The following is a 27,071-nucleotide window of genomic DNA, read 5'->3' as shown; positions in this document are numbered from 1 at the left end:
ATGACTTTTCATCAACTGAGCATTATTGAGTTGGACTGAATTTTTTATATATTTAAAAAATAAAATATAAATGAGAGTTTAGGTGGTTATACCATGTCTAATCCAAGAACCAGAGCAATCTGTCAGCACAGGTTTGGTCTACCTCTTGGCGAATATCTTTTCATAACAACCTTAAGTAACCTACTGGATTCTGAAAATTATCTTCTGTTATCTAGCTTCTTCAGAGAGACCCTCCAGGAGAAAGGATGTTACACGCAGCATTTGCGCTATGCCTTATACTCATCACAGTTTCTTCCAATCTTGCCATCGCAATCAAAAAGGAAAAGAGACCACCTCAGACCCTCTCAAGAGGTACTGTAATCTCATTTTATTTTCTAAATTCAATCATTGGGATTTTAAAAAAATACCTTCTGTCTTTACCCTAGTCTAGTAAAGCAAACTCAATTAACTGGAACATTTCTGTTGTGTATGACTTCAAAATATATTTTTAAAAAGACAGAAAGGATCAGTTGATTGTAGGCAGTGAATCAAACCAACTGGCAAATAAGAACAACAATTTGCTGTATCTTTTGCAGAAATAGTGAAGAATCAGCTTGCTGTCTATAACATGGTAATCAGATTCTAGAAAATAATGATTGATTAATATGTCATAATGGTGTTCTAAAAGCAATTTAAGATTTCTCAAAATTTGCTCAAATTCCAAGTCCTCTCTTTATTAAAGCAAGAAAATAATTTGGAATGATTTTATAAAAGGTTACCCAGAAAATTATACTCTATCCCAACCCCTGAAACTTTTAGGTAACCAAATCCTTGCTACATTAAGTCCAGAAGACAGACGCAGTGGTTTTAGACATCATAATCTAGATTTGTCATTGGCTATGTGTTTAGAAAACAATTCCATTTTTGTACTTACTATTTCAGTTTGGCCTAAGAAACAAGCATATCTTCATCTGTAAAGAAACACTTTACAAAGAAAAAATTCTCAAGATTCTATAATTCCAGAAATAGGAACAGAATCATTTGTCCGTACATGGCTAATTTAGAATTAGCAGTATAACCGAAAAGCACTTGAGCACTATTTGTAATATAATGTGAATGCGGCACACAAATGGAGACCCACAATAGTATAATTTCAAATTCTAAAACATGACTTGCTTCCCAAGTTCATTTGTTTCTTAACAAATGTATTGAATGCCAGCCAAGTGTCCATCAATATTTACCTAAATTAATTAATTCTACTTCAGTTTAACAATCACACAATTTATCTAGAAATTCAGTAGGTTTTTGCAAAGGAAATTAATTGAAAGGAGGAATATTTTTCTAAATATAATTTATCACATGTCTCTCTATGTAAACATAATAGTTGTGAAACAGTGAACTCAGTAGCCTTAAAGTGCCAAAGATGAAACTAGTCATTGCCCTTAAAGAACTTCCAGGGCTGAGTTAAGCAGCATTGCTATATCTACAACACAAAGTAACAACATTCTATATGCTCACTTTTAAATGTCTATTTAAAACTTTTGGCGAATTTTATAAAAATTATATTGAATATGTATAGCATATTTTCAACAACTTAATGGGTCTATTTCAATTATTAAGGAATTATTTTAATAAAGAAGATGACTGATATTAGCTCAGAAACCCATTATTAAGAATTAATTTATATTTGGCTAAGCCCTTTACCATCTATCGCTATGTAGGAAACAACTGAGAGAACAAGGCTCAGGATGAATGAGGATTAAAGGTAGGGGTGAGCAGGAAGAGTTTGGGTACCGGGTTCAGAGCAGCACATAGAGCCCCTTAGAGCAGAGGGCGGCACTAAACAGTTAAGTAGAGAGACTGGGAAGGAGAAAAGAGAAGAATAATTGGAAGAAGGTAATACAAGGTTCAATAAAAAATACTCACACACAGTGACCCCAAAAATCCTTCCTTTGAACCGAAAGAACTGCCCAGCACATAGTCTAGTGCTTGTCATATAGTAGATAATAAATGCATATTAAATGAATAAATGAATAAAATCTCAGAAGACAAGAAAGCATAGCCAGAGCTAGAGATAGAATAATGGTAATAAACAAAAACCCAGAGGAGAGTTTAAACTCTGTACTGTATTTGGCCCGTTGTGATTATGAGAGTGTATAAAAATAATTATAATACAATGTGATTCCCCTACGTTTGCTATGAATGATTTTTGAGTAGGAATTATATTGTTTTACCTTTGTGTTTCTAGGGCTTAGTGGAGTAAGGCATATAGCAGATGTCCCTTTAATATCTGTGGAACTAAGCTGAACAGGAGCAGAGAATGGGAATTTTTCCCATTGTTAAAGCTTCAGAATTTAATGATATTTAAAACAAAAGAGGGAAAACTGAGCAAGGGCCTAGTCTCACTTGCTGTTTTCAGAACAACTTTTATTCTATGACAATATTTAAAACAAACAAGAAAATCTCGGTCCAATCTAGCCTCCAAATATTTCTATTTTCACATTAACTCAAGTTAATTCAATTTTTCTCATCCATAGACAGATATTTTCTGAAAACACTCTGCAATATTTTTGGGTATTTTGTGCATTCTTCTCCTTGACAATCTTATTCTTTAATTTCTAACACACATTGCCAACTACTCATATCACTTCTTTAAGGCTAATGGGTTCTCTCTCTACTTACTGCTTTCTGTTCCCCTCTTCTCTACTCTTCTGGATGTTTCTAAACACATGTGTTTTATTGTGTCTCTCAACCATAAAATACCCACATCAGATTTTTTTCCACGTAAGAACTCAGAGCAAACTTTCTCACATTGTATGCTGACTCAGAAAAGGTCAGTATTTCTTGGAACTCGAGATACAAGGGCACTGTGGAGTACAGTCCAAAGTATTCCTGACAGTGTTACAAAATATGCAAAGATTAACTGTTATTTCCTGTACATTCTGAAAGCCAGAGCTTTTGCATGGTACAGAGATGTTCTTTCAATCACCACTAATCATAACCACATGTATTATGCACTCAGTAAATTGAAGGCCATGAGCCTTGAAATGTAAAACAGTATAAAAACCTCAGTACTACAATCTGAAAGGGCATCATCTCTTCCTATCTAGTTAAAATTGTGTATCCTCTTACATTGTTTGTATATGTCAGCGAACAGCTTGGTGGCTTAGTTAAATGTCTGTAGGTAGCTATCTGTATATTAAATATCCATTCTGAATCTCATCTATAGTCTTGAGTTAATCCATTGATTTCATTCTTCTATTTCAGGGTGGGGAGATGACATAACTTGGGTACAAACTTATGAAGAAGGTCTCTTTCATGCTCAGCAAAGGTAAAATGCCTCTCAATTTTAATAGATAAGAGAGATACCTTGTAAAAGAGCCCAAAACAGGTGTATTAGCTTTTGAAAGGATACCACAGTATTTTTTCTGCTATTGTGTGCTGTTTGGACAAATATAGTTGCTATTAGAATGTTTTTAATAAAAAAGAACTCTAAATACCTTTATATTAATTTCTTCATTATCCAACCAAACTTTTGAATATAAGTTGAATAAGCAAAACATTATTGCTCATTAGGCATTATACAAGCATAAATAGGAAACAGGTCTAGACCAGCAATACTTAAGCCTGTCTGATCATCAGAACAATTGGGAGAGCTTTCTTTAAAATCCATATTCACAGTTAATCAGTCACGTACTTAGTGTCTACTGCTATATGACTGGCACTGTTCCAGATTCAATGACCAATTGTGACATGATATTTATCCTGAAAGACTTACTATGCATTTGTGGATGAAGCTGAGAAACATATTTTTTAAAGCTACCCAAGAATTTATAGAAATACCTAAAGAAAATTCAAATACAATACTCTTTAAAGAAGCAGAAATATCCACTGGATTAGGGCCCACCCAGACGACCTCATCTTAAATTGATTACATTTGCTAAGATTCTCTTTCCAAATAAGGTTACATTCACAGGGGTAGGACTTTAACATATTTAAAAAAAAAGAAAAGGAAATATTCCAAATTAAATGAGAATTGAGCAAAACATTGTTTCAAAACTAAACAAATATTACAAAAGGAAGACATCTAAAGAATAATCTCATTTCCAAATATAAATGTAACAAACAGCATATTAGCAAACAGTAGCCAGCAGAACAATTAAAGAATGCACCCTGATAAAGCAAAATTGAGTCTTGTACTGCCAGGATAATTCAAGATTAAGAAATCTATGAATTAAAAAAATTTAATATTTATAAGGAGACAATACATACAAGTATCTCCTATCTCCACAAATGATGAAAACACATTTAATAGAATAAAACATCATGACTGAATTTTTTTTTAAAAACTTGTATTTAAAAATATTAACTTATTTAAATTGATCCTAACAAGGAAATATTCATTCCAGCCCCCCCAAAAAACAACAACAACAAAAAAACGCAATAGCATGCTTACTGAGAAAACAAATAGAAGTGTCCCATTAAAGTCTGGATAAGACAAGGATATTTACAAACACAGCAATCACTAACATTATTCTGAAGGTACTAACCAATGCAACTAACTACATGATAAAAATTAAAAGTACAAAACTTGGAAAGGAAAAGGTCGAATTACCTTTATTTGCAAATGATGATTGTATAGTAGAAAAACTAAAAAATCAACAAAACACATCCAGAACAATGAAAAATTTAGTTAAATTAGATGAGAATAAATTAATATATAGAAATCAATAACATTTATATAATAAACACTTTCAAAGTAACTTACACATTTAAAACAACAACAAAGGACTGGCCAGTTAGCTCAGTTGGTTAGAGTGTGGTGCTGATAACACCAAGGTTAAGGGTTTGATCCCTGTACTGGCCAGCTGCCAAAATAAATAAGTAAATAAATAAATACATAAATAAACAAATAGACAACAAAGAAGAAAATATCCCAGACAAAAATATGACAGGAAATGTACAAAATCTATGTAAATCTAAATGCACTAAGGGAAAAAAATTCACAAACCAATGAGAATGCATATCGTATTCTTGAATAGGAAGACTTAACAACATAAAAATGCCAATTTTTTCTACACTTTAAAATATTTTAAAACAATCACAATAAATAGCTATAAGAATTTTTTAAAAGATGATTCTAAAATTGAAATAAAAAATGGTCATAAATAGTTAGAAACATTTTGAAAAGAAAACAGTAAGTATTAGGCGTTTATCAATATTAAGTACAGAGCTATAATAAACCGGTATGTTACTAGTAATGAATAGAACAGAATGGAGAGCACAGAAATAAAACCATCAAATATAAATAGATTAAACACTTAGAGTGGCTCAATGGAATAAAAAACAAGACCCAACTATACACTGCTGACAGGAGATTTCACTTCACCCTTAAGGACACTCATAGACTAAAAGCAAAGGGATAGAAAAAGATATTTCATGCAAACCTAAACCAAAAGAGAGCAGGAGTAGCTATACTAATATCAGATAAAACAGACTTTAGGTCAAAAAAAAAAAAAAAAAATCCTTGGTTCAACATACAAAAAGTAATAAATGTGATACACCACATTAACAGAATGAAGGATAAAAACCATATGATTATCTTAATAGATGCAGAAAAAGCATTTGACAAAATTAAACATCTTTTCATCGTTAAAATTCTCAACAAATTAGGTGTAGAAAGAATGGACCTCAATACACTAAAGGCCACATATGATAAGTTCATGGTTAACATGTTCAAAAAGGAAAGTTAAAAGCTCTCTCTCTAACATCAGCAAGAAGACAAAGATGGCCACTCTCAACACTCCTATTCAACACAGTAACTGGCAAGACAAAGAAATAAAAGGCATTTGAATTGGAAAGGAAAAGCTAAATTGTCTCTTTTTGTAGATGACATGATCTTATACATAGAAAATTCTAAGGATGTCACCAAAAGACTGTTAGAATTAATAAATAAATTCAGTAAAGTTGTAAGATACAAAATCAATATACAAAAATCAGTAGTGTTTCTGTACATTGACAACAAACTATCAAAAAAAGAAATCAAAGAACCAATCCTATTTACAATGGCTGCAAAAATAAAATAAGATAAAGTACTGAAGAATAAACTTAAGCAGGGAGGTAAAATACCTCTATTCTGAAAACTAGAAAACATTGATGAAAGAAATTGAAGACACAAATAAATGGGAAAAAAAATCGCATGTTTATGAACTGAAACAATAATATTGTTAAAATGTCTATACTACCCAAAGAAATCTACAGACTAAATGTAATCCTTATTAAAAGTCCAATGCCATTTTTCACAGAAATAGGAAAAACAATCCTAAAATTTGTATGGAACCACAAAAGAACTGAATAGCTAAAGGAATCTTGAGCAGAATGAACAAAGATGGAAGCATCACACTACCTGATTTCAAAATCTACCAGAAAAGACTGTCTCTTCAATAAATGGTGCCAGGAAAAGTGGACATCCACATGCAGAAGAATGAAACTAGACCCATACCTCTCACCATATACCAAAATCAACTCAAAATGGATTAAAGACTTCAATATAAGACTTGAAACTATAAACTCCTAAAAGAAAACATAGGGGAAACACTTCAGGAAGTAGGACTGGGCCAGGCCAAGAATTTATGAATATGATCCCAAAAAACAGGCAACAGCAACAACAAAAAATAAACAAATGGCATTATATCAAACTAAAAAGCTTCTGCACAAGAAAAGAAACAATTAAAGAGTGAAAAGACAACCTACAGAGTGGGAGACAATATTGTCAGACTATGTATCTAACAAAAGATTAATATCCAGAATATAAAAGGAACCCAAACAACTTAACAATAAAAAATAAATAACCTGACTAAAAAATGGGCAAAAGAGCTGACCAGGCATTTCTCAAAGGAAAATATACAAATGGCCAACAGACACATGAAAAATGCTCAGCATTTTTTTTGGCATTTCAAAAATGGAAAGTAATCTGGAGGTTCCTCAAATAACTATAGATAGAACTGCCATATAATCCAGCAATTCCACTGCTGGGTATATACCCAAAAGAATGGAAATCATCATGTTGTAGGGATACCTGCACCTCCTTGTTTATTGTAGCTCTATTTACAATAGTGAAGAGTTGGAACCAACCTAAATGTCCACTGTCAGATGACTGGATAAGGAAAATGTGGTATATTTACACAATGGAATACTACTCTGCCATAAAAAAAGAATGAAATACTGCCATTCACAGCAACATGTATGAACTTAGAGAAAATTATGTTAAGTGAAATAAGCCAGGCACAGAAAGAGAAACACTGCATGTCCTCACTCAAAAGTGGGAGCTAAACAATAAACAAATAACTTTTTTAAAAAGGAAGAAAGAAAGATACAACAATCACAATAATACGTTGAAGTTTCAAAAGGAGGGAACAGAACTGAGGTTACCAGAGGTGGGAAAGGAGGAGGGATGGGTAAGGGAAGAATTGGTAAAGGGACATGAAAACAATTTCATTGTATAATGTTGAATATACTAATTATCCTGATTTGAGGATCACATATTTCACACAGGTATTAGTATTTAACTCTGTACACCACAGATATATACAATCAACTTTGTTACAATAAAAAAAAAGTAAAAAAAAAAACCTATTGCAAAGCTACAGTAATCAAAACAGCATTGTACTGGCATTAAAAACAGAGACATAGACCAATGGAACAGAATAGAGAGGCTAGAATAAATAAATTCATACTTTTACATTCAGTTGATCTTTAATAAAGAGTTTTAAAACACATGATGGGGAAATGTCAGTCTCTTCAATTAATGGTGCTGGAAAAACTGGACATCAACATGCAGAAAATGAAGTCAGACTCTCATCTCACACCATATACAAAAGTCAACCCAAAATCAATTAAAGACTTAAATATAAGACCTGAAACTGTAAAACTACTACAAGAAAGCATAGTGGAAAACCTCCATGACATCTGTCTGGGCAATGATTTTTTGGATATGACTCCAAAAGCACAGGCAGCAAAAGCAAAAATGACAAATGAGATTACATCAAACTAAGAAGCTTCTGCACAGCAAAGAAAACAATCAACAGAGTAAAGAGACAATCTATGGAATGGGAAAAATTATTTGCAAACCATACATCTAAGGGGCTAGTATCCAAAATACATAAGGAATTCAAATAAATCAATAACAAGAAAACAACCCAGTTAAAAATTGGGCAAGGGACCTAAACAGACATTTCTCAAGACTTACAAATGGCTAATAAGCACATGAAAAAATGTTCAACATCACTAATCATCAGGGAAATGCAAATTAAAACCAAAACGAGATATCATTTCACCCCGGTTAGAATGACTATTACCAACAAAACAGAAAATAACAAATGCTAGAGAGGATGTGGAGAAAAAGGAACTCTCCTACATTGTTGGTGGGAATGTTAATTGGTATAGTCACTGTGGAAAATAGTATGAAGGTTCCTCACAGAACTAAAAATAGATCTATCTTAAAAGCCAGCTATCCCACAGCTGGCTATACACCCAAAAGAAATGAAATGGATATATCAAAAAGACACCTGCAGTCCCATGTTCATTGCAATGCTATTCATGATAGTCAAGAGATGGAATCAACATAAACATCCATCAATGGATAAATGGATTTTTCAAAACTGTAGCATATATACACAATGGAAAATTATTCGGCCATAAAAAGTAATGATATCCTATCATCTGGAGCAACTTGGATGGAACTGGAAACCATCATGTTAAGTAAGTGAAGTCAGGCACAGAAAGACAAATAACTCTATTATCTCACTCATGTGGAATTTAGGGGGAAAAAAAAGTGGTTCTCACAGAAGTAGAGAGTAGAATAACGGTTATCAGAGGCTGGGGGGTTGTGGGAGGGAGGAAAACTGGTGGACTAAATGTTACAAAACTACACTATCTACACTAAATGAATCATTGTGCAGTATATACATGTATTGAAACAACACTCTTTACCCCACAAATACATACAAGTAAATGTTAAAAAAATAAAATAAGAAGATAAATACATGAATACATAAATAAATATGTAAATGGGTAAAGGACCTGAATAGACATTTCTCAAAAGAAGACAAACAAGTATATTGGGGGGGGGACCCCTGGATATTGCTAATCATCATGGAAATGCAAATTAAAACCACAATGAGATTTTACTTCACACCTGTCAGAATGGCTCTTATCAAAAAGAAGAATGATGTTGAGGAAAAAAGAAACCCTTGTACATTGTTGGTAGAAATGAAAATTAGTTCAGCCATTAGGGAAAACAGTATGGAGGGTCTTCAAAACACTAAAAATAGAACAACCATATGATACAGCAATCCTACTACTGGGTATGCATCCAAAGGATATGAAACCTGAGTGTCCATTAAAGGGTGATTGGCTAGAGAAAATGTGGTATATCTACATATACCATGGTATTACTATTCAGCCTTAAAAAAGAAGAAATCCTGTTGTTTGTGCCTACATGGAAGAACCTAAAGTATATTACAGTAAATGAAATAAACCAGACACAGAAAGACAAATACCACATGATCTCATTTATACGTGGAATCTAAAAAAGTTGAATTCCTAGAATGTTTACCATTCTATGGTGGTTACCAGTGGCTAGAGTTGGGGGTATTGGGAAGATGTTGGTCAAAGGACACACAGTTTTATTTAGACTGGAGGAATCAGTTCAAGAGATCTATTGTATGTAATGGTAACAATACTTAATAACAATACTTAATACTACAATAACAATACTGTATACTTGAAGATTGCTAAGAGAGTAAATTTTAAGTGTTCTCACCACAAAAAAAAAAAATGAGGAAATGTATACTTGTACTTAGTTTAATTTAGTTGTTCCACAGCGTTTACATATTTCAAAACTTAATGTACACCATTAATATGTACAACTTTTACTCATCAAATAGACAGATATTGATTAGAGTGCAGCCTTATAACACCAAGGTCATGAGTTTGGATCACTGTACCAGCCAGCTTCACCACCCCAGCCCCCCCAAAATAGATAGACACCACAGGAATTTTTTAGCTAATGAAGCGGTATTTTAAAGCAGGGTAGGGGAAATAGATTATGTATTCATTAGTGTTAAAGAGAAGTTAGTAGCCACCTGGGAAAAATAGATAAATTTGGATTTATACCAGAATAAATTATAAAGATGTAATCATAGAAATGAAATCATTAAGGTGCTAGAAGATACTATTGCAAAATTTTATTTCTTTAATTTTTGAAGTAGGGGAGGGCCAAGATTAGGGTGGGGCAAGAGAGGTGCCTCTAATGCACCTGGAGGCTCCCCTCGCTCCAGCCTAGTCCTAGCCCATAATATGGCCTTTAATATGGCTTGAGTATGGCCAAGGACAAAAAGAAAAGAAGAGAAAAGAAAAAGCCTAAAAGAAACAACTAATAGTCTTGATTAAATGAATTTTTTGCATAACCAAAAACTTATCATGAGCAAAGGAAAAAGACAAAAAACAAAACAAATGGAAAACTGCAGTATATATCACAAGGCTGAATTTCTCTAATATGTATAGTACTCCTATAAATTAATAAGAAAAAGATCAACAAGTCAATAGAAAAAAATGAGCAAAGGATACGATAGTACGTAGAATAGAAAAATAAGTAACTCAAATGTTGGAGTAAGATTGACTGTTTTATAAGAAAGTAAAAACACATTAATTTCTCTTTTTTCACCTATTGGATAAAAAAATTTAAAAATTGATAACCCGTTTTAGTGAGAGGAAACAGTTACCAGAGACAATATAAACTGTACAATAGATCAGCTTCTATGGAGAGCATATATCAAAAGTATAAATGCACACACTCTTTGACCCAGAAATTCTACTTTTGGAATTTACTCACAAACATACCTACCCATATTTATATGTGCAAAATCACATATAAATAACAGCATGTTTACATTTTTACAAATCTATATATTTAAAAGCAATCTAAACACAAGAGACTGGAATAATTTAAATACTCATCTTTGGGGGGACTAATTAGATAAATTAAAATATATCTGTATAATTGAATATTATATAGAAGACCAATGGAATCATATCTAAGATATGTTAAAAAAGCAAAATTCAAATACATGTGTGCTAGTATTTTTGCTTTTCAAAAAGAAAGGAATATATACATAAATACAGCCCTGCATATGGACATTTAAGAGTATAATACAACATACATATCCATATTCAGGTATATGACCTGAAACCCTCTGGAAGGAAACAAGAAATAATAACACTGTTTACTTATGGAACATAGCAGTGGAAAGAGAACTTTTTTCTCTTTTTAACTTTTGAGTTTTCAATCCGCTGAATTTGCAATTTATTTCTTTAGAAACTTTAGAATTTGAAAATATAATTCGCCAAATGATGCTAAGCAGCTAGGCTTTTACAGGCTCTGATTTTTTAGACAGTACCAAAAGAACAGCTACCAAAAGCTACTCTTTCTTCACAATCTGAAGTGCTAGTTAACGAGGTTTTAGACCAGAGACCACCTGTTTTTATACAATGTGCAAGTTAAGAATGATTTTTGCATTTTTAAACTTTCAAAAAAAAATCAAAAGAATAATATTTTGTGACATGTAAAAATTACATGAAATTCAAATTCCAGAGTCCATAAAGTTTTGCTCACTTTTTCTTTTCTTTTCTTTTTTTTTTAACATATTTTGTATGGCTGCTTCTGTGTGATAATGGCACAGTTGAGCGGTTGCAAATGAGACCACATGGCCTGCAAAACCTCAAATACTTAGTATCTGTCCCTACTGAAGAAGTTTTCAGAGTCCTGTGTTAGAACGTTCCTACTTCCAAAAATACTCCTGTGCTTTTACTGAAATGGAATAGTGTCTTGGTTTGAATGTGTGAACAACTCATTCACAGCTAAACTGCTAAACTGTTAAGAGTACGTGAGTCACCTATGTTCTAGATAAATTTTTTCGTGTACTTTAATTTCCTGGAAATCTGATGCCAAAGTTAGTTTTCCTAAGGTTACTTCTATCTTTTTCCCCTACACGTAGCTGCCCTCGTTTCCAGCTGTTGTGCAGGTGCTGGGAAGAAATGGTAGCCATTCACGAAATCAGAAAAACTCGCACCCCTAAACTGATCTATGACTTGTGACACTTATATCTACCTAAGCTTGACCAGAGGAAGAGTTATCTTGTAGAAAATTACTAGGCTGATGTTTAGAAGGTATGAGTTCTAAATCTGCCTCTAAAAACATCAGTAAGTATTTTTAGGATTAGTTTTCTACTAATAAAAAGTGGGAATAATATTTCATTCATCAGATCTCTAGTCTGTCTTTTCACCAATGAGTTTGAGGATGTTGGCAAATGCTAGCTTTCTAACTATATTCTAAATCTTAAAACGTAAGTTACAGAATTTATCTTCAGCTAAAATTTACATGTATTCCAAGTTTGAGGATTAAATAAAATTATTAACAATTCAAAGTTTGTGTTTAATACTTACTGAGACTAAAAATATTGGGTATAGCATAGGCTCATGTGAAATGCCCATGATCCTCTTGGGATTAAAGCAGCATTTAAAAAATCATAATATATATCCAAATTATAATTATTTTATCTTTCGCTATAGTTAATGTTCCAATTTTTCTCTTAACCTAAAGAGCAAAGAAGTCAGTCAGCTACCATAGTAACTTCTGCTCAGAGTTAAAATCAAAATGACCCTGAAAAATGTATAGATAGGGAACCTTACTTAGGTTCTCTGTGCATTGTAGGTTGGTACAAGAATGAAAGGATGTGAAAATCGTCAAATGTTAATATGCTTTTTGAAAAACTAAAAACAACCAAATAAAAAGTCTTTGACTCTCCTGAAATCATATATCAAGTGTTCATTGGGAATGAATATCTTTTTCATAATACCCCTTCATCTCTGGAGACAGAATTGATTTTTATTTATCTAACTGCACTGCAGTTACGTAAGAATCACCAGATAAGCTTGTTGAGCTTCAGATGACTGATCGCACCCCAGACTGAGTGGTTCTGGGATAGAGCCTGTGAATTCACAGTTCTCATAAGCTACCTGGTGATACTGATGCTGTTGGTTCTGGTGTTCAGTTCACATATTGAATAACACTTCTGTGAACTACATTACTACAATATGTAAATCTGAGATTTTTGCTTTAAGTCTTGTTGAAAGTACTAAAACTTAAAATCTAATTCCACTGTACATTTTGATTAAAAGTTAATCACTTGGCTTAACTCCACTTTCTTTGTTTAGTAACAAGCCATTGATGGTTATTCATCACTTGGAGAATTGTCAATATTGCCAAGGTAATTTTAGCTCCTGAGATCTTATTATGTTTCCAATATGAAGTAGAAAAGTGACCTGGTAAGAGTAGCTAAGAAGGCACTCAGCAATTCCTAATTAAGAAGAAAAGAAAAAAAAAAAAAAAGACAACTGCCAGAGTACCACCATTTTACTAAGGTGTTTAAAGAATACAATGATTGTTAGCAATCTACTGAATATATTTCTATTATATGCTGTTTGGAATTTGATATTCCTCTTCTTCACACACACACACAAAATGGAGGGGGGTGAGAAAACTTTCTAAAAGAAGTTTTAACCAATGAATCAATGAGTTACATGAAAATATAAAACTAGTGCATTAATTGATGTGATTATCCTTTGAAGTCTTCATGGACAGACTCTCTCATTGCTTCCCTATGAGGGATAAAGTGGCAATAAGCCAATGAACTATTAACACCCACATTATAGATGCAAAAAAAAAAAAAAGCAAAATATTAGCTTTATTTTGCTATGTTATATTAAAGATGTCTTGATCCTTAAAATTAACTGACATTTTGTTTTCTCCCCCAGCACTAAAAGCAGTATTTGCACAAAATGAAGAAATACAAGAAATGGCTCAGAATAATTTCATCATGCTGAATGTCATGGTACATGAGCTCTACAATATTTTCTTAATATCACAATTTAATGAGAAATTTGAATCCCTTTTTTTCTATTTTTAAAACAAAAACAGCTAAGTAGTGGTTGAAACAGAATGTCATAAAGAATTGTAAAAGGCAAACGTATACAATTTACTGAAAATTTAGTTTGCATAAAATATCTTTGAAATTGTCAAAAATAATCAATCCAATAACATTCATATTTTTCTTCTCCTGCTAGCATGAGACCACTGATAAGAATTTATCACCTGATGGGCAATATGTGCCTAGAATCATGTTTGTGGGTATGTGTGTAGTATCATCTCATCAGATTTACAAAATTAGTAGAATCTTAGCATTCTCGCTTTTATTTCTTTTTAAAAGGCTAGTTCAAGTACTATTCTTTTTAGAGGAAGTCATTTCTAATCCAATTAGTAACAGCTCTTGGTTCTACAATCAAAATTCACTATATTAATAATTTGTAACTTTTAAATATTTTAAAAAGCAGCTTAACACTATTAAATCAATACCCCATTGTACTTTCAGTACAGAGCCCCAAACTGGATTGACAGACAGCTGTGACACACTAACAGGAGAATTCAGGCTTACTTCTCATTAATCTACATGTATGAAAACTAATTTTGCTTATAAATTTGCTTGACATTAGTTTTAGAGTAAGAGGCAAAAATGATGTAAGAACATGTTAATACTTCAGTGACTTGTTTTATTTTTTCTTGGCAGATCCTTCTTTAACAGTCAGAGCTGATATAATTGGAAGATACTCTAATAGACTGTATACTTATGAACCTCAGGATTTACCAGTATGTAAGTCTTCATAAATTATCTTGATCAGTGATACTAGCTGATCCCTGATGGTTTGCTAAAAGGGTTCCTGATTCCCTGGGTCAGTGCTTCTCCACAAACAGTGCAATTCACAAATCGGAATGCTGGGTTTGATGGTGTTTAAAACGTAAATGCCTAGCTCCCACCAAAATCGGAATTTCTTGGGCACCTCAGAATCTACTTTAACAGGGATGCCTGAGGGTCCTTATGATAACTGAATTTTGAGACCACTAAAAGAAGTATAGTACACATTAAAATGATACCAATCTTAAGAGAGAGTTCATTCTGGTGTCAGAAATTACATGCGATTTCCTAAAAGGGTAATAATGAAATCTTTTTGTCTGCCTTCAATTTCTATACACAACAAGGTACAGTTTTACTTAGGACTTTAATCTATTTTTTACAAAATTCACTATTAATTACTTGTAATAAGAAAACTATGCTTGCCAGTTCCAGCAATACTAATACAAAATGATCAGTTAAAAAATAGATACTCCCTCAAAACCCCTCTGATAATATTGTTTAACATAAAGAAAGTTGATCCACCAGCTCTGAATGGTCTAATTTCTAAATTTAAATGTACGCCTTTAGCATATTTTTTAAGTCACAGATGAATTCCCATGTTTTTAAAGCTATTACTTTAAATTGGCCAGTTTCAGATTCTACAGTTAATAGATTATGACATTTGATACTTTCATTTACTAATAGCATAACCTATGTTTACCCTTTTTTCAGTGATAGAAAACATGAAGAAAGCATTAAGACTTATTCAATCAGAGTTGTAAGAGATGATAGAAAAATGCCTTCACTTCTAAGAGGTCAAATCTCATGAAGAAAACCACCGGCTCATTGACAAACCCTAAGTGTGCAAGTATATGGATTTTGTAACATAACTATTTAGATTTTTTAATGTATTTGCAATATTCTTACAGAGGTAAAATGATATTTTAATAAATTTGTCAAAACCTGAGCATGACAATGTAGTTTGGTTTCTGCCTGCATCAGTAGCAAAAAAAGCTTATCGGAAGCCAAGAGTTATGGTGGAGACAGGAGGACCTAAATAAAAGGTGTCTATACTCGTTTTCTCACCTCTCAATCACTCCACCAACTGATCAGATTTTAATTCTGCCCTCTCCACTCTATCGAATCTGCTAGGGTAGGTCTGAAGTGATCTCCATGTTGCCAAAGCACATAGATGCATCTCTGTCCTCTTCTTATTTAAACTTTTAGCAGCATGTTTTTCAGAATTAACCACTTACTTCTTTTCCTTCTTTAAATTAAAAGACATTTAAAACCTAAATACAATAAATTTAAAATATATTTTAAAAATTCAACTACATATTTTCCTTAATTTAATTACTGGGTAGATTTTTTTTTTTTAATAATTGGGAAAATTTTTATTCAAAATTGTTCAGTGAAGGGTGGGGTTGGGTTGAGAATACTGACAGAAATGAATTTGGTAGATTACCCAGAGGTTTCTTTAGCCCTGAGAGTTGAGAAGTAATTGTATTTAGGTCCCAGGATACGTGACCCAACACAACTCATTTTTTTTTTCCCCAAAGATCTTTATAGAATGAGTTTTCTTTGTTTTCAAGGCAATCTAAATTCATTGTAGAAACGTTAAATAATTTTAAGAAAAGTGAAAATTTCTCAGGAATATAGAAGAATTTCTCCAGTTAACTAGCAGGAAAAGATTATATCTATTCTGAAATGATTAAATATCCAACAACCAACTCAATTCTTCACAGAAAGCTTCCAGAGGGTCAATACCATGTTTCCTATTCCTTTAAATAACCACAAAAATATTCCTGCTGATGGAAATCCCATAATTACCTGTGAGTAATTATGAGAAGGTAGAAAATGTTTTAGATGGGTAAATATTTTCCTAACCCATAGGATTTACTGCATTTAACAAAATTTGAATTGTTCTGAGATATAAAAGTTCACTTTTATATAAGATAGGTTTACATAGATTTTGATGAGTCAGAGAGAGAAAGTTTTCCTCCAGGTGTTATTTGATCACTATTCTACTACAGACTTTAACTGATCTATTTGGATAGAAATAGGTCACATGACCATCAGTACTAGATATCAATGTATCCTATTTGCAAAATAATATTAAATATCCTATTTTTATTTTTACCTTATATCCTATTCTTATTTTAATTTTGCATTTTAGATCAAAGTCTGGAGTTAATTTTTTAAATGAATGCTTAAAGAGCAAAATATACTGGAATTCTCTGATTTAGTAGTTTAACATATGAAGACTAAAGTAATATAAGGGTACTACAAAAAGTTTACGGGAAAATAAAATTGAAAGATAATACAAATCTTTCCATGAACTTTTTGAAGTACCCTCGTATAGCTGATTTCATTGTTGCATAAATAGTGCAGAGGCAGAAAATATCAGCCGTCATTTGCAATAAACTACAGAAGAGATCTGTTGACTATTTAGTTGTTGTTTTAAGAATAAAATTTAACATTTATCTTTAATTAGTATAAAAATGTTACTAAATGGTAAATCGATTGTTCTAATAAAAATTTGTATGCCTTATATTTTAATAGACATATTTGTTATATATATTCAATTATGAATATAATTTATGTATATTGATATTTAATACACATATATTATGCATATCATTATTTGATAATCAGTTATATCAGTCAGTATAGCATTGTAACAAATTTAGCTTTCCTTCTCTACCATACTTTAACAATTAAACTCTATATCCTAGTTGACATTTCTACCTAATATCTTTACTTTATAAAATTAGTTGTTTGGATTCAATCCCTTCTATGTTCCCCCTATCTTTAAATGTAGAACTACACTTAGTGTGTGTATGTGTATCACTTTGCTTCCACTACTTTTTTCCACATAATCTCCAATAAATTATTTCTTCCCTAACACATCTAATGTTAAGAAAAGAATTACTAACATCAACTACCTGAAATAGTATGCACAATTCTGTGAACACAGGCATTTTTATACAGATTTCAGAGCTTGCATTTGCATTTCAAAAAGATATAATAGTCAAAAAAGCTATTAAAGGGATTAAAATGGGGTTCCCAGAAAAAAAACACAGGGTTGCCTGTACTTTATCTGTACAGGACATTTGGTTAAATTTAAATTAGAGATAAACAACATTTTAAAAAATATAAGTATGTCTTGTGCAATATTTGGGATATATTTGTACTAAAATATATTTGTTCTTTATATACAAATTTAAATTTAACTGGGCAACATGTATCTTTATTGCTAATATGACAACCTTAGTTTAGAACTACCGCACTAGATTCTGCACCAGATTCTGCACCAGATTCTACTCCTCTTCTTCATCCTCCCCATTTTTTTGGTCTAAAATAGCAATATTTCTTTTATATTTCAAATCAATCTCTCAATTTTTGAGTTCAAAAAACTCTCAATTAATTAGGTTATAGTATTTAACCTTTCCCAATTATCCAATATTTAAATTCTACTCTGTGCCAGATACTGTTTGTTGCTGTGCTGGATAAAAGTAAGGTAATTTTGGTCTTTCTGAGTAATTCACAGTCTAGTGGTAAGATATATCACTGACGGAAAATAACCCCTTACTAAACAATGTAATAGGATGATGTGAAATCAGTAAAGAGATGGCCCAACCTTCTAGTAGAACCGTCAGGCTTCTTACAAGATGCAGCTCCCATGAATCTTGAATGATATGAGAATGTATCCCATCAATATGAAAATAAATATGAAATGAAAAATAAGGCATACTGTAGAGACTAAATAAATTCTTATTTATTGGTTTAACCCTAAAATACAAACATATACAGAGTTTTCTTACTAGGATCTTTCAGAATTTTAGATTAAATAAGAGTGCGTCAAGCTTCAGTCAAACTTACTTTTTTAAGACATTGACTTACATACATACATAAAGATTCATAGGGATTTACTTAAGAGCTCTTTTTTCACTAGCACTTCTTAAAACACAATTATACACAATCTGAACATTCATGAACATCCTTACAAGATAAAAAAAAAATAAGCATTTTTTTCTGCTTTTCACACTTGTTTCTTGTGCAATGTCTATCTTTTTCTCTAAATGGAAAGCCCTTGGGAACAGAAAGGCAAAAAACCTCTACCCCCACCCCCACTCTCTATCATGCTCACACACACACAATCTTACAAAATAAATTGCATGAGTGCTGCGAGGGGGTACAGGATTGTGGGGAGCTCCCATAATAGGGTGCCATTAAACACTTCACTCTCCTGGTGTTGACAGTGATACAGTTTATGAATACCAGTTTCTGAACATCTTTTCTGGAATGAATCCACTGGAATGCAACTGAATTTTTGCTAAGTACTGATGACTGCAACTTCTGGAAGTACATTATAGTTATTTTCCAGAAATGGATACTGTTACAGGTTGAATTGTGTTCCTGCAGCAATTCTTAGATTGAAGTCCTGACCCTTAGTACTTCAGAATGACCTTATTTGGAAATAAGGTCATTAAAGATGTAATTAGTTAAGATGAGGTCATACAGGAGTATGGTGGGGTCCCTAATCCAATATAACTGGTGTCCTTATAGAAAGGGGAAATTTAGACACAGACATGCACACAGTGAACACCACATGAACATGAAGGCAGAGATTGAGGTCTCTGCAACAGAAGCTAAGGAATGCCAGAGGCTGGCAGCAACCCTACCAGGTGAGAGGCATGGAAGAGATTCATAGTTCTTGAAAAGAACCAACCCTAACAATGCCTTGATCTCAGACCTCTAGCTTCCAGAACTGTGAGACAAATTTTTGTTATTTAAGCCACTCAATGTGTTGTACTTTGTTATGACAGCCCTACCAAACCCATACAAATGCTTTCTCCCATCCCCAATTTACATGCTTCCCATGGTAGGTAAGGAAACACCAAAACTTCCCATCACACACTTAAAAAGAAAACCTGCTAGAATGGAAGAATTGTTTCTTACAATAAGTTTGTTAGGTCCTAGTTCTATCCTCCGAACAGATTTCTGCCCAATTAAATGTTATTTCAGTAAAGAGTTTTATATCATGGGTTAAGTTAATCCAGTTTATGAAATACTTAAAGCCAATGCTGTCGTTCTAACTTAAAAGCAAAAGTCATTCTCAGAGAAAGAGCTGATTATTGTGTTTGGCATTTTTAGTTTCCCTTAAGGCAAACAGACATAGAACCCTTGCTATGTTCCAGGCACTGTACTGAGGTCTTTGCATGGATTATCTCACCAGTACCTCACCGCTGATGTGAAATACTGTTATCCTCATTTAAATTGTCTGTGCCTGAAGATGTGCAATAACTTGGTAAAATAGTCACACAAAAATGAGTGGAGCCAGATCTCAAACCCAGCAAGTTTGGCTCCTGAGTTCACACATGTAACCACAGACTATTCTGTTTTGGATTTGTTGTGAAAAACAGAAGATCCAACTAACACTGACATTATGCAACAACTGAAAATATTTAGACTATGTTCTTTATTAAAGAAGTGCAGTTAACATTGTTTTCAATTACATTGTATAGCAAAAACATAGGCAATCCCTCCATACCCAGCCTTGAGCTTCCACCCTGCCCCCAGCAAACCAAAGGAGGAGGTTCTATCAGCCTTTGGTGGTTCAGTGTAACTGTGATGCTCAACCTGAGAATCTTGGGGGCCAAGAGGGGAGATATAAGGCAGCATTATTTCAATATCCTGTACACATGCAACCCTGTTAAAAAATTACTGCTCTAAATGACCCAGTGCTCTTACTTCATAATGCTGTGCACCCATAGGAACACTGTAGGCAGGTGACCATCCTTCACTCCTTTCACACCTCTTCCTGAGTCATACACTGCCCTCTTAACATTACCCACTACCATTGCCCCCCACCAGACCTGTTTTAAGTAACCCTTACTTTGAGAATTTTACCCTCATCAATCTCTTGTGCTTTCCCCAGTTCTTTCAAAACCTTATCTGCCCTTTGTTCAGATTTCCCTTAGAAAGTACTCATGGTTGAAACAGCTCAGTACGTTAATGTTCTATAAGGTATTTGTGATTAATGATTCTTCCACTTGTATTTTCATGTTTAACAGTGGAAAGCTGGGGACATCAAAGCTTTAGAGTTCCAAGGTGTCAGTAGTAGGTGATGAAATAGAATAAGTGGGATGCTCAACTACTTCTAAAAACCATCTGTTCTATCTACCTAAATCCTAGATCTGATACCATATTAAAGCCCTACTCTTCCAATTTTATTAATCTTATGGAACACTTAAGAATTTTATTTACACTAATCATGTAACTCTTTGGTATCCTAAGAAAATTTGCAAAGTAAAGCAATATGCCTCAAAAGAGCAGGTTTAACTTGATTGGCTTTCATAGCTGGATTTGGCAAATTACATGTATAAATTTGTATAAATCACCCTAGAAGTCTTAGACAACTATGTTTCTTGGTTCAGGCATGTTGATACCAGTCTGGAAACTTGGTAAAAATTCCTTGATAATTTGTTTTGAAACTGTCAAACTCTAAAATAAAAATAACTAGTGAATTTTCTGTCTTTATTTTATTTTAGGGTTTTCTCAAAGAAGGACAATCTCAGAGCCAAGCCCTTCAAAGAAACACTTTATGTGATGTGATTAATTTGAAATTTTTGTCCTGTGGAGAGCTTCTTGCAAAAGCAATGGTAGCTACTTCAAGGAATAACTCTCCACTACAAATTCATTTTCCAGATTCCATAAGCTTACCGTTAAGGGACAAAAGCAAGCAAACATTTCAGGAAGAACTGTAAAGTGAAGTATCAGCCACATGTCTGTCAGTTTAAAATGAAGACTAATGTTCATAAAAAAGATAACCCACTATGAGTAGTGTCCCTTTTTGCTATCAACCTCTCTGCCTTTGCTAGGAAAAGGGCAATAAAGATCTCTTTCTCGCTCAGCTACTATGAGCAGTCAAACCTGTTGACATAAAGGCACAATGCCAAATGCTTTGTTCATTTATTTCATTCCTTGCACTAGAACATCCAAGTGCAGAATTCATGAATGCACCTGCTCACCCAAATCTGATGGCATTTTAGCCTCTTTCTTACCCCTTTACTGTAAAAAGGTTTCTCTAAGAGAGCCTGAAAGTAATCTTTATGGGCTGCCACAAATGCACACACCCTTTTGGAATTTTATCAGGCAATCATAGCATGGGGCAGCTCAAACAAACCAGGGCCCCATAGCGTCAGTTGCCTTCACTTAGGAGCTGGAGGAACAGGATACCAGCCCATATCCGTCTCCTTACCAGTGGGTGTTGGCTCATTTTAAGCAGATGGTGGGTTTATGATTCTAATGTGCTATGTATTTCTCAATAGACAAATATTTGCACTGGACCGGAATAAATAAGAAAAAAGTTCCTCAGCTTAGCTTTCAAAGAATATCTGAAGTTTTAGGACACCTCAGCATTTAAACTACTGTAGGAAGTAAGTAAATGAGTCATGAGTCCTCTCTTTCCTGTTTCTTCTGCTTAAAACCTGCCCTGAGCTATCAAAGAAAGTGTGGAAGGTGCAAGCATAGTGAGGAGTATTTGCAAATCACTGTTTCTCCCACTTGGAGAGCTCTTGAAAATACACAATATAAGCATATTTTAGCTTTAATAAAAGGATTCATGTTAATGTTCCAACTAGAGCCAGAAAATGTGGCCTATCTACATTTCTTTCCGTAGTAATTTATGTTGTTCCTTTCCACAGTATGACAGTGGTCATTCTGTTTCCTGGATGTGAATGCACTGATAAAGGAATATGAGTAACATTCAACAGTTTAACAGAAGAATTAGTCTCACTCTGCGCTGTTAGAGCAAGGGCATTCAGGCCTGTCTCTTCTGTATGGGCTTGTTTTTTATGCTCTTTGTTTTTCATATACCTGTCTAAGAGGTGGATATTAGTATTTGATCTAGCTTTCCTGCAGAACTTGAAAGAGCTGCCCCAGTGCAGGGCTAAGAGACAGATGGACTTAAGTGGGGCAATGATGTTATGAAAAACACATAATTTTCTTCAAAGCAGTAACCAAAGAAAAGAAAGATTCAGCCATTGGAATGAAAATCTATTTCACAAGTTCAGTCAATATTTTAAGTCCTAAAATTTGGAATTTTGACTTTTGAATTTAATAAGTAGGAAAATCTATTGAAGAGGAATATTCCCCCCAAAAGAGAAGTAGTTTGTACCATAAACTCTCTCATCCAACATGGCTGGAAAATTTGATTTAAAAAAAAATAATAATTTGATTTATCTGAGTTTCTCTATAAGGAAAAAGCAATAACAGTGAGAGAAAAACACAATTTCCAAGGGGCTTCTTACATTTGCCTCCAGTAGGAAGATCCAGAGAAATATGGTCATTCGGTCTTCCAGTCATCCAAGAATGGCCTCAGATGGCTGGTACTAGGACCGAAAATCTCAGCGACTGCTGGGAGAAGGTAGAGTGGTAAGACATAGAGGAAAGGGAAATAAAAGAGAAAGTCATAGATGGACATCTAGGAGAGATTTGGGATAATACTAGGGAGAAACAGACAAACATACACCTACTTTCTCTCTCTCTCTCTCTCTCCCTCCCTTCCTCCCTGCAACTTTGAGAGAATTGGAGAAAAGAAAAGGAAATTAAGAAAAGCGAGGCAATGAATTATGACATACATTTCTATTAATATTCTTTGAGAAGTACAAGTAAAAATGGGAATATTTTTTAATTCCTTTTGTTAGATGGAGGCAGATAGTGCCTGAGAATTATCTGACTTAGAGTCATTACTTTGGTCAAACATTCTGCTTAATTATGATACATCGTTCATGAAATATTATCTTCAAAGCATAGATATTAGAACGTATCTGTCTTAAATATACAACATAATTAAGTTATTCTTGGATTATTCAAGAGCCTTCTAATATCTCAGATTACCATCATGTCAAAATAAATGTACAGTTCTCTCTCCCTACCTTACTCAAACTCTCAACAGAACTTCACAAAGTTAATGCCTCTCTTGAAATATCTCTTTTTGTCACTATAACTCTTCATACTCCAGATTTCCCACCTGCTTTTCTGCCCAATGTTCTCTAATATCCTCCCAAACTCTTCTAATCAACCTCCAAACTTTGAAAGTGCTAGGGTTCTGTCCTAGGCTCTGCTTTAATTTCTTATCTACAATCTCTCCATAGGTTTACTCATCTAATTCATTTATTTAAAATCTACTTACATGCTGATGACTTGTAAATTTTATCCCCAACCCTGATTTCTCTACAAGTGCCAGAGTCATGTAAAACAATACACTTGACATTCATCGTCAAAGGAAAAGTTATCTTAAACTTTATTACATCTAAAAGTGAAACCTTTGTTATCACCATTCCCTAACGTAGCTACTTTTTCATTTTTCAAACCAAAACCCTCCCATGGTTTTTGGAAAATCATCCATGATTATTTCTATTCTTTTTTCCCCACCGCCAACTACTTAACAAGTCCTGTTGATTCTAACAACAAAATATATTTCTTCCCATATGTTCTTTTCTCTATCTCCAAGGTCACCATTCTAGGCACATTTACTATGATCCCTTATACACATTACTACAATGTCTGTGATATAGTTTGGATATTTTGCCCCCCCATCCCACTCCACCAAAGCCCATGTCGAAATCTGTTCCCCAATGTGGCAGTGTTGGTTGGTGTTTGTGTCATGGGGGCAGATCCTCAAGAACAGATTAATGCCTTCCCTGGGAGTGGGGGACAGTGAGTGAGTTCTCACTCTATTAGTTCCCACTCTATTAGTTTCTGTGAGACATGGTTGTTTAAAGGAACCTGGCACCTCCCCTCTCTTTTGCTTCCTCTCGCCATGTGATCTTGCACCTGCCGGCTGCCTGGCTGCTTTCTGCCATAAGGAGAAGTAGCCTGAGGCCTGCAGCAGATTCAGCTGTCCCAGAATCATGAGCCAAATAAACCTCTTTTATTTAAAAATTACCCAGCCTGAGGTATTCTGTTATAGCAACACAGAAACAGACTAATACGGGCATCTTACCTATTTTCCTTGCCCTGGTTTTTTTCTTTTTGCAAGTCAATAAACATCCTTTATTATTTAAATGAGAACAATCTTTTTTAAAAATGGAACAAGAACAGGTCTACTCTCTGTCATAAAACTGCTTCTTGGCTTCCCAATGGACTTCCTACATACTGAAATAGGAAAACTAAAATTAAACTGGCTTTAACAATAAAGGGGATTTATAGACTCACATAAGGAAAATTCAGAAGTAGAACAGCTCAAAATTGTCATCCAAGTCCCATTTTCTGCTTTCTTCTGCCATCCATAGTGTTGAATTTCACCCAATGATAGCTCATGTCTATAAGACACAATCAGGATAACAGGTTTTCCTGTTGTTTTCATGTCTGAAAGGAGAGAGCAAGGGTCCTGTGATTTTTCCTAATTGGCTCTCTTGGGTCATAGGCTCACCCCTGAAACAATGACTTGACCACTGGATTGATATATGCTGACTGACCTAAGCCAACCAGGATCCATAAATGGGGCTGCAGACAGAGTCAGCATCCCCTTGAAGTACATGATCAATGCACGAAGGAGGGTAAGACTCAGAAAATCAGGAAAATGGAAAAGGGGAAAATGGAAGTTAGGGAGACCACCGAGAATAGCAATGATTCGTAGCCTGTAGGTGCTAGTGGTTCATTTCCATTCCATTCCATTCTTCTCTCCAACAGTCTTGTATCAGTCTCCTCTTGCTCAACATGTCCAGGTACTCAGACTTATATTGTTCGAAACTTTTTCCTACCTCCAATAATTTGCACTCGCTGCTCCCACCTGAAACACTCCTCTCCAGCAGCTCTTCAAACTGGTTCCTTTTTGTTTTTCTGATCTTAACTCAGAACACCGCCTCTTCTGCTGTGGCCTGTTTAGTAAACCATGACAGTTGTACACACCATCTAACTGTGGCCTTAGAAATTACCGTGTCTCTGTGCAATTTCATCACATACAATATAATGACTTAAAAGGTCATTCCACCTTTAATTACAACAATTTATGTGTTGTGAACTAAAATACCTATTTCATTTCATCTAAAAATAATTAGTGATTGCTCTCTGCCTCTGAAACAAAAGGAAACTCTCAGAGGCTTAAAAGGAACCAATCTCTTGAAACCTTGCTTCCTCAGCAGACAAGAAATTCTATTCTAAGAGCAACAGCTCAATTAAAAGAAGGAAAATAAACTAACATTTGGAGCTGTTGAGACAGGGATCATATCTACAGCAGCCACAGCAAACGCAGCAGCCGTGGTTACAGCAGCAGTCTCAGCCCCTGGTCAGTCCAATACCTTCCTTTCGGAAGCACCGTCGGAAAGAATCCCAGCTCTCACTAGAACGCATCATTCTTCTGAGGGATATCAAGGGCTTAGACTGGTCTGTTGTGGTACACAGAATCACCAAGTTCAGGCTTTAGGAACATAACAAAACCTTGAAAACTGGATACTGTGTATGAAAACAAGAATCAGCAACATGTAGTACATTCACCACTACAAATAACCAAAAAAAAGCTATACGTTGGCATGAAAGCTTACAAATGTGCTGTGATATTTTGGAAAAGGCTAAATTTAGGATCGTTGCTTTAGAAAAAATAAAATTTACAAGAGAAATATCAGGATTAAATGAGGTACAGAGACCTTCGATATTGGAGAGGCCTTTATATACAGAAGAGCGGACGAATTGGCAGCACCAACAGTTTCCCCAATAAATTTCACTGCGCTTTGGCTGTGTCCCTATGAAGTCTCACTCTACCAGACTTTGTTAAATATTGATTACCAAGTACCTATATGTGGTGACAGTTACTACATGAATGTGTATTTGCAAGACAGCAACAGATATTAAGTGTGTCCTCATTTTAGAACTGGCTGGATGCTTGATGCCTTTTGACTATTCAGTTTAGCATTGCATCAACTATTTAGAAGGTCTTGAGTTGTCATTTCCTTGTACATGTATGTCATTGTTGCAACAATGGCAGATTCCAGCACCTGATAGGCTGAAAATGTAAAATATGGTATTTTCCCATGACACAATTTATTGTAAGAAAGACCATTATTTTTTATATAATACTATAAATGACTTAAAATGTTGCCAATTCAACTATGACACATGATCAATTGTAAAAGGCATTCTCATTTCAGGAGCTTTAAAATGGTGAAAAATATATATCTTAAAATAGAAGAAACACAGTTGTAAAAAGCAGAATTTAATGCTAATCTTGATTTCTAAGCTTAGGTTTACTAATTCCCAATGTGCTAGATCCCAGAAACAATTGATTTACTAAAAGAA

The 27,071-nt window shown here is 34.0% G+C and overlaps 1 protein-coding gene and 1 non-coding gene across 2 annotated transcripts; both read left to right on the top strand.

Moving 5' to 3' along the window:
* The first annotated feature begins 245 nt into the window (after positions 1–245).
* Positions 246–15,550, top strand: AGR3 (anterior gradient 3, protein disulphide isomerase family member). The gene is made up of 7 exons (XM_063098546.1): positions 246–351; positions 3,247–3,310; positions 13,255–13,307; positions 13,855–13,931; positions 14,164–14,227; positions 14,664–14,747; positions 15,501–15,550. Exons 1-7 carry the CDS (start codon positions 246–248, stop codon positions 15,548–15,550), a joined length of 498 nt encoding a protein of 165 aa, XP_062954616.1.
* Positions 4,773–4,846, top strand: TRNAI-GAU (transfer RNA isoleucine (anticodon GAU)). Its single transcript has one exon. It is a non-coding gene; the product is annotated as a tRNA-Ile (tRNA).
* Positions 15,551–27,071: the final 11,521 nt, after the last annotated feature.

This window comes from Cynocephalus volans, chromosome 6, assembly GCF_027409185.1.
Source record: "Cynocephalus volans isolate mCynVol1 chromosome 6, mCynVol1.pri, whole genome shotgun sequence".
NCBI lineage: Eukaryota > Metazoa > Chordata > Mammalia > Dermoptera > Cynocephalidae > Cynocephalus > Cynocephalus volans.
The sequence above is the reverse complement of the archived record's forward strand: the minus strand, read 5'-3'. Positions and strand labels throughout refer to the sequence as shown.

Excerpts from the sequence above, each read along its gene's own strand:
- AGR3 (XM_063098546.1), top strand. The coding sequence starts at position 246 with ATGTTACACGCAGCATTTGCGCTATGCCTTATACTCATCACAGTTTCT. Across the intron at positions 3,311-13,254 it reads CTCTTTCATGCTCAGCAAAG|TAACAAGCCATTGATGGTTA; the intron begins GTAAAATGCCTC and ends TTCTTTGTTTAG. Across the intron at positions 14,748-15,500 it reads ACCTCAGGATTTACCAGTAT|TGATAGAAAACATGAAGAAA; the intron begins GTAAGTCTTCAT and ends CCCTTTTTTCAG.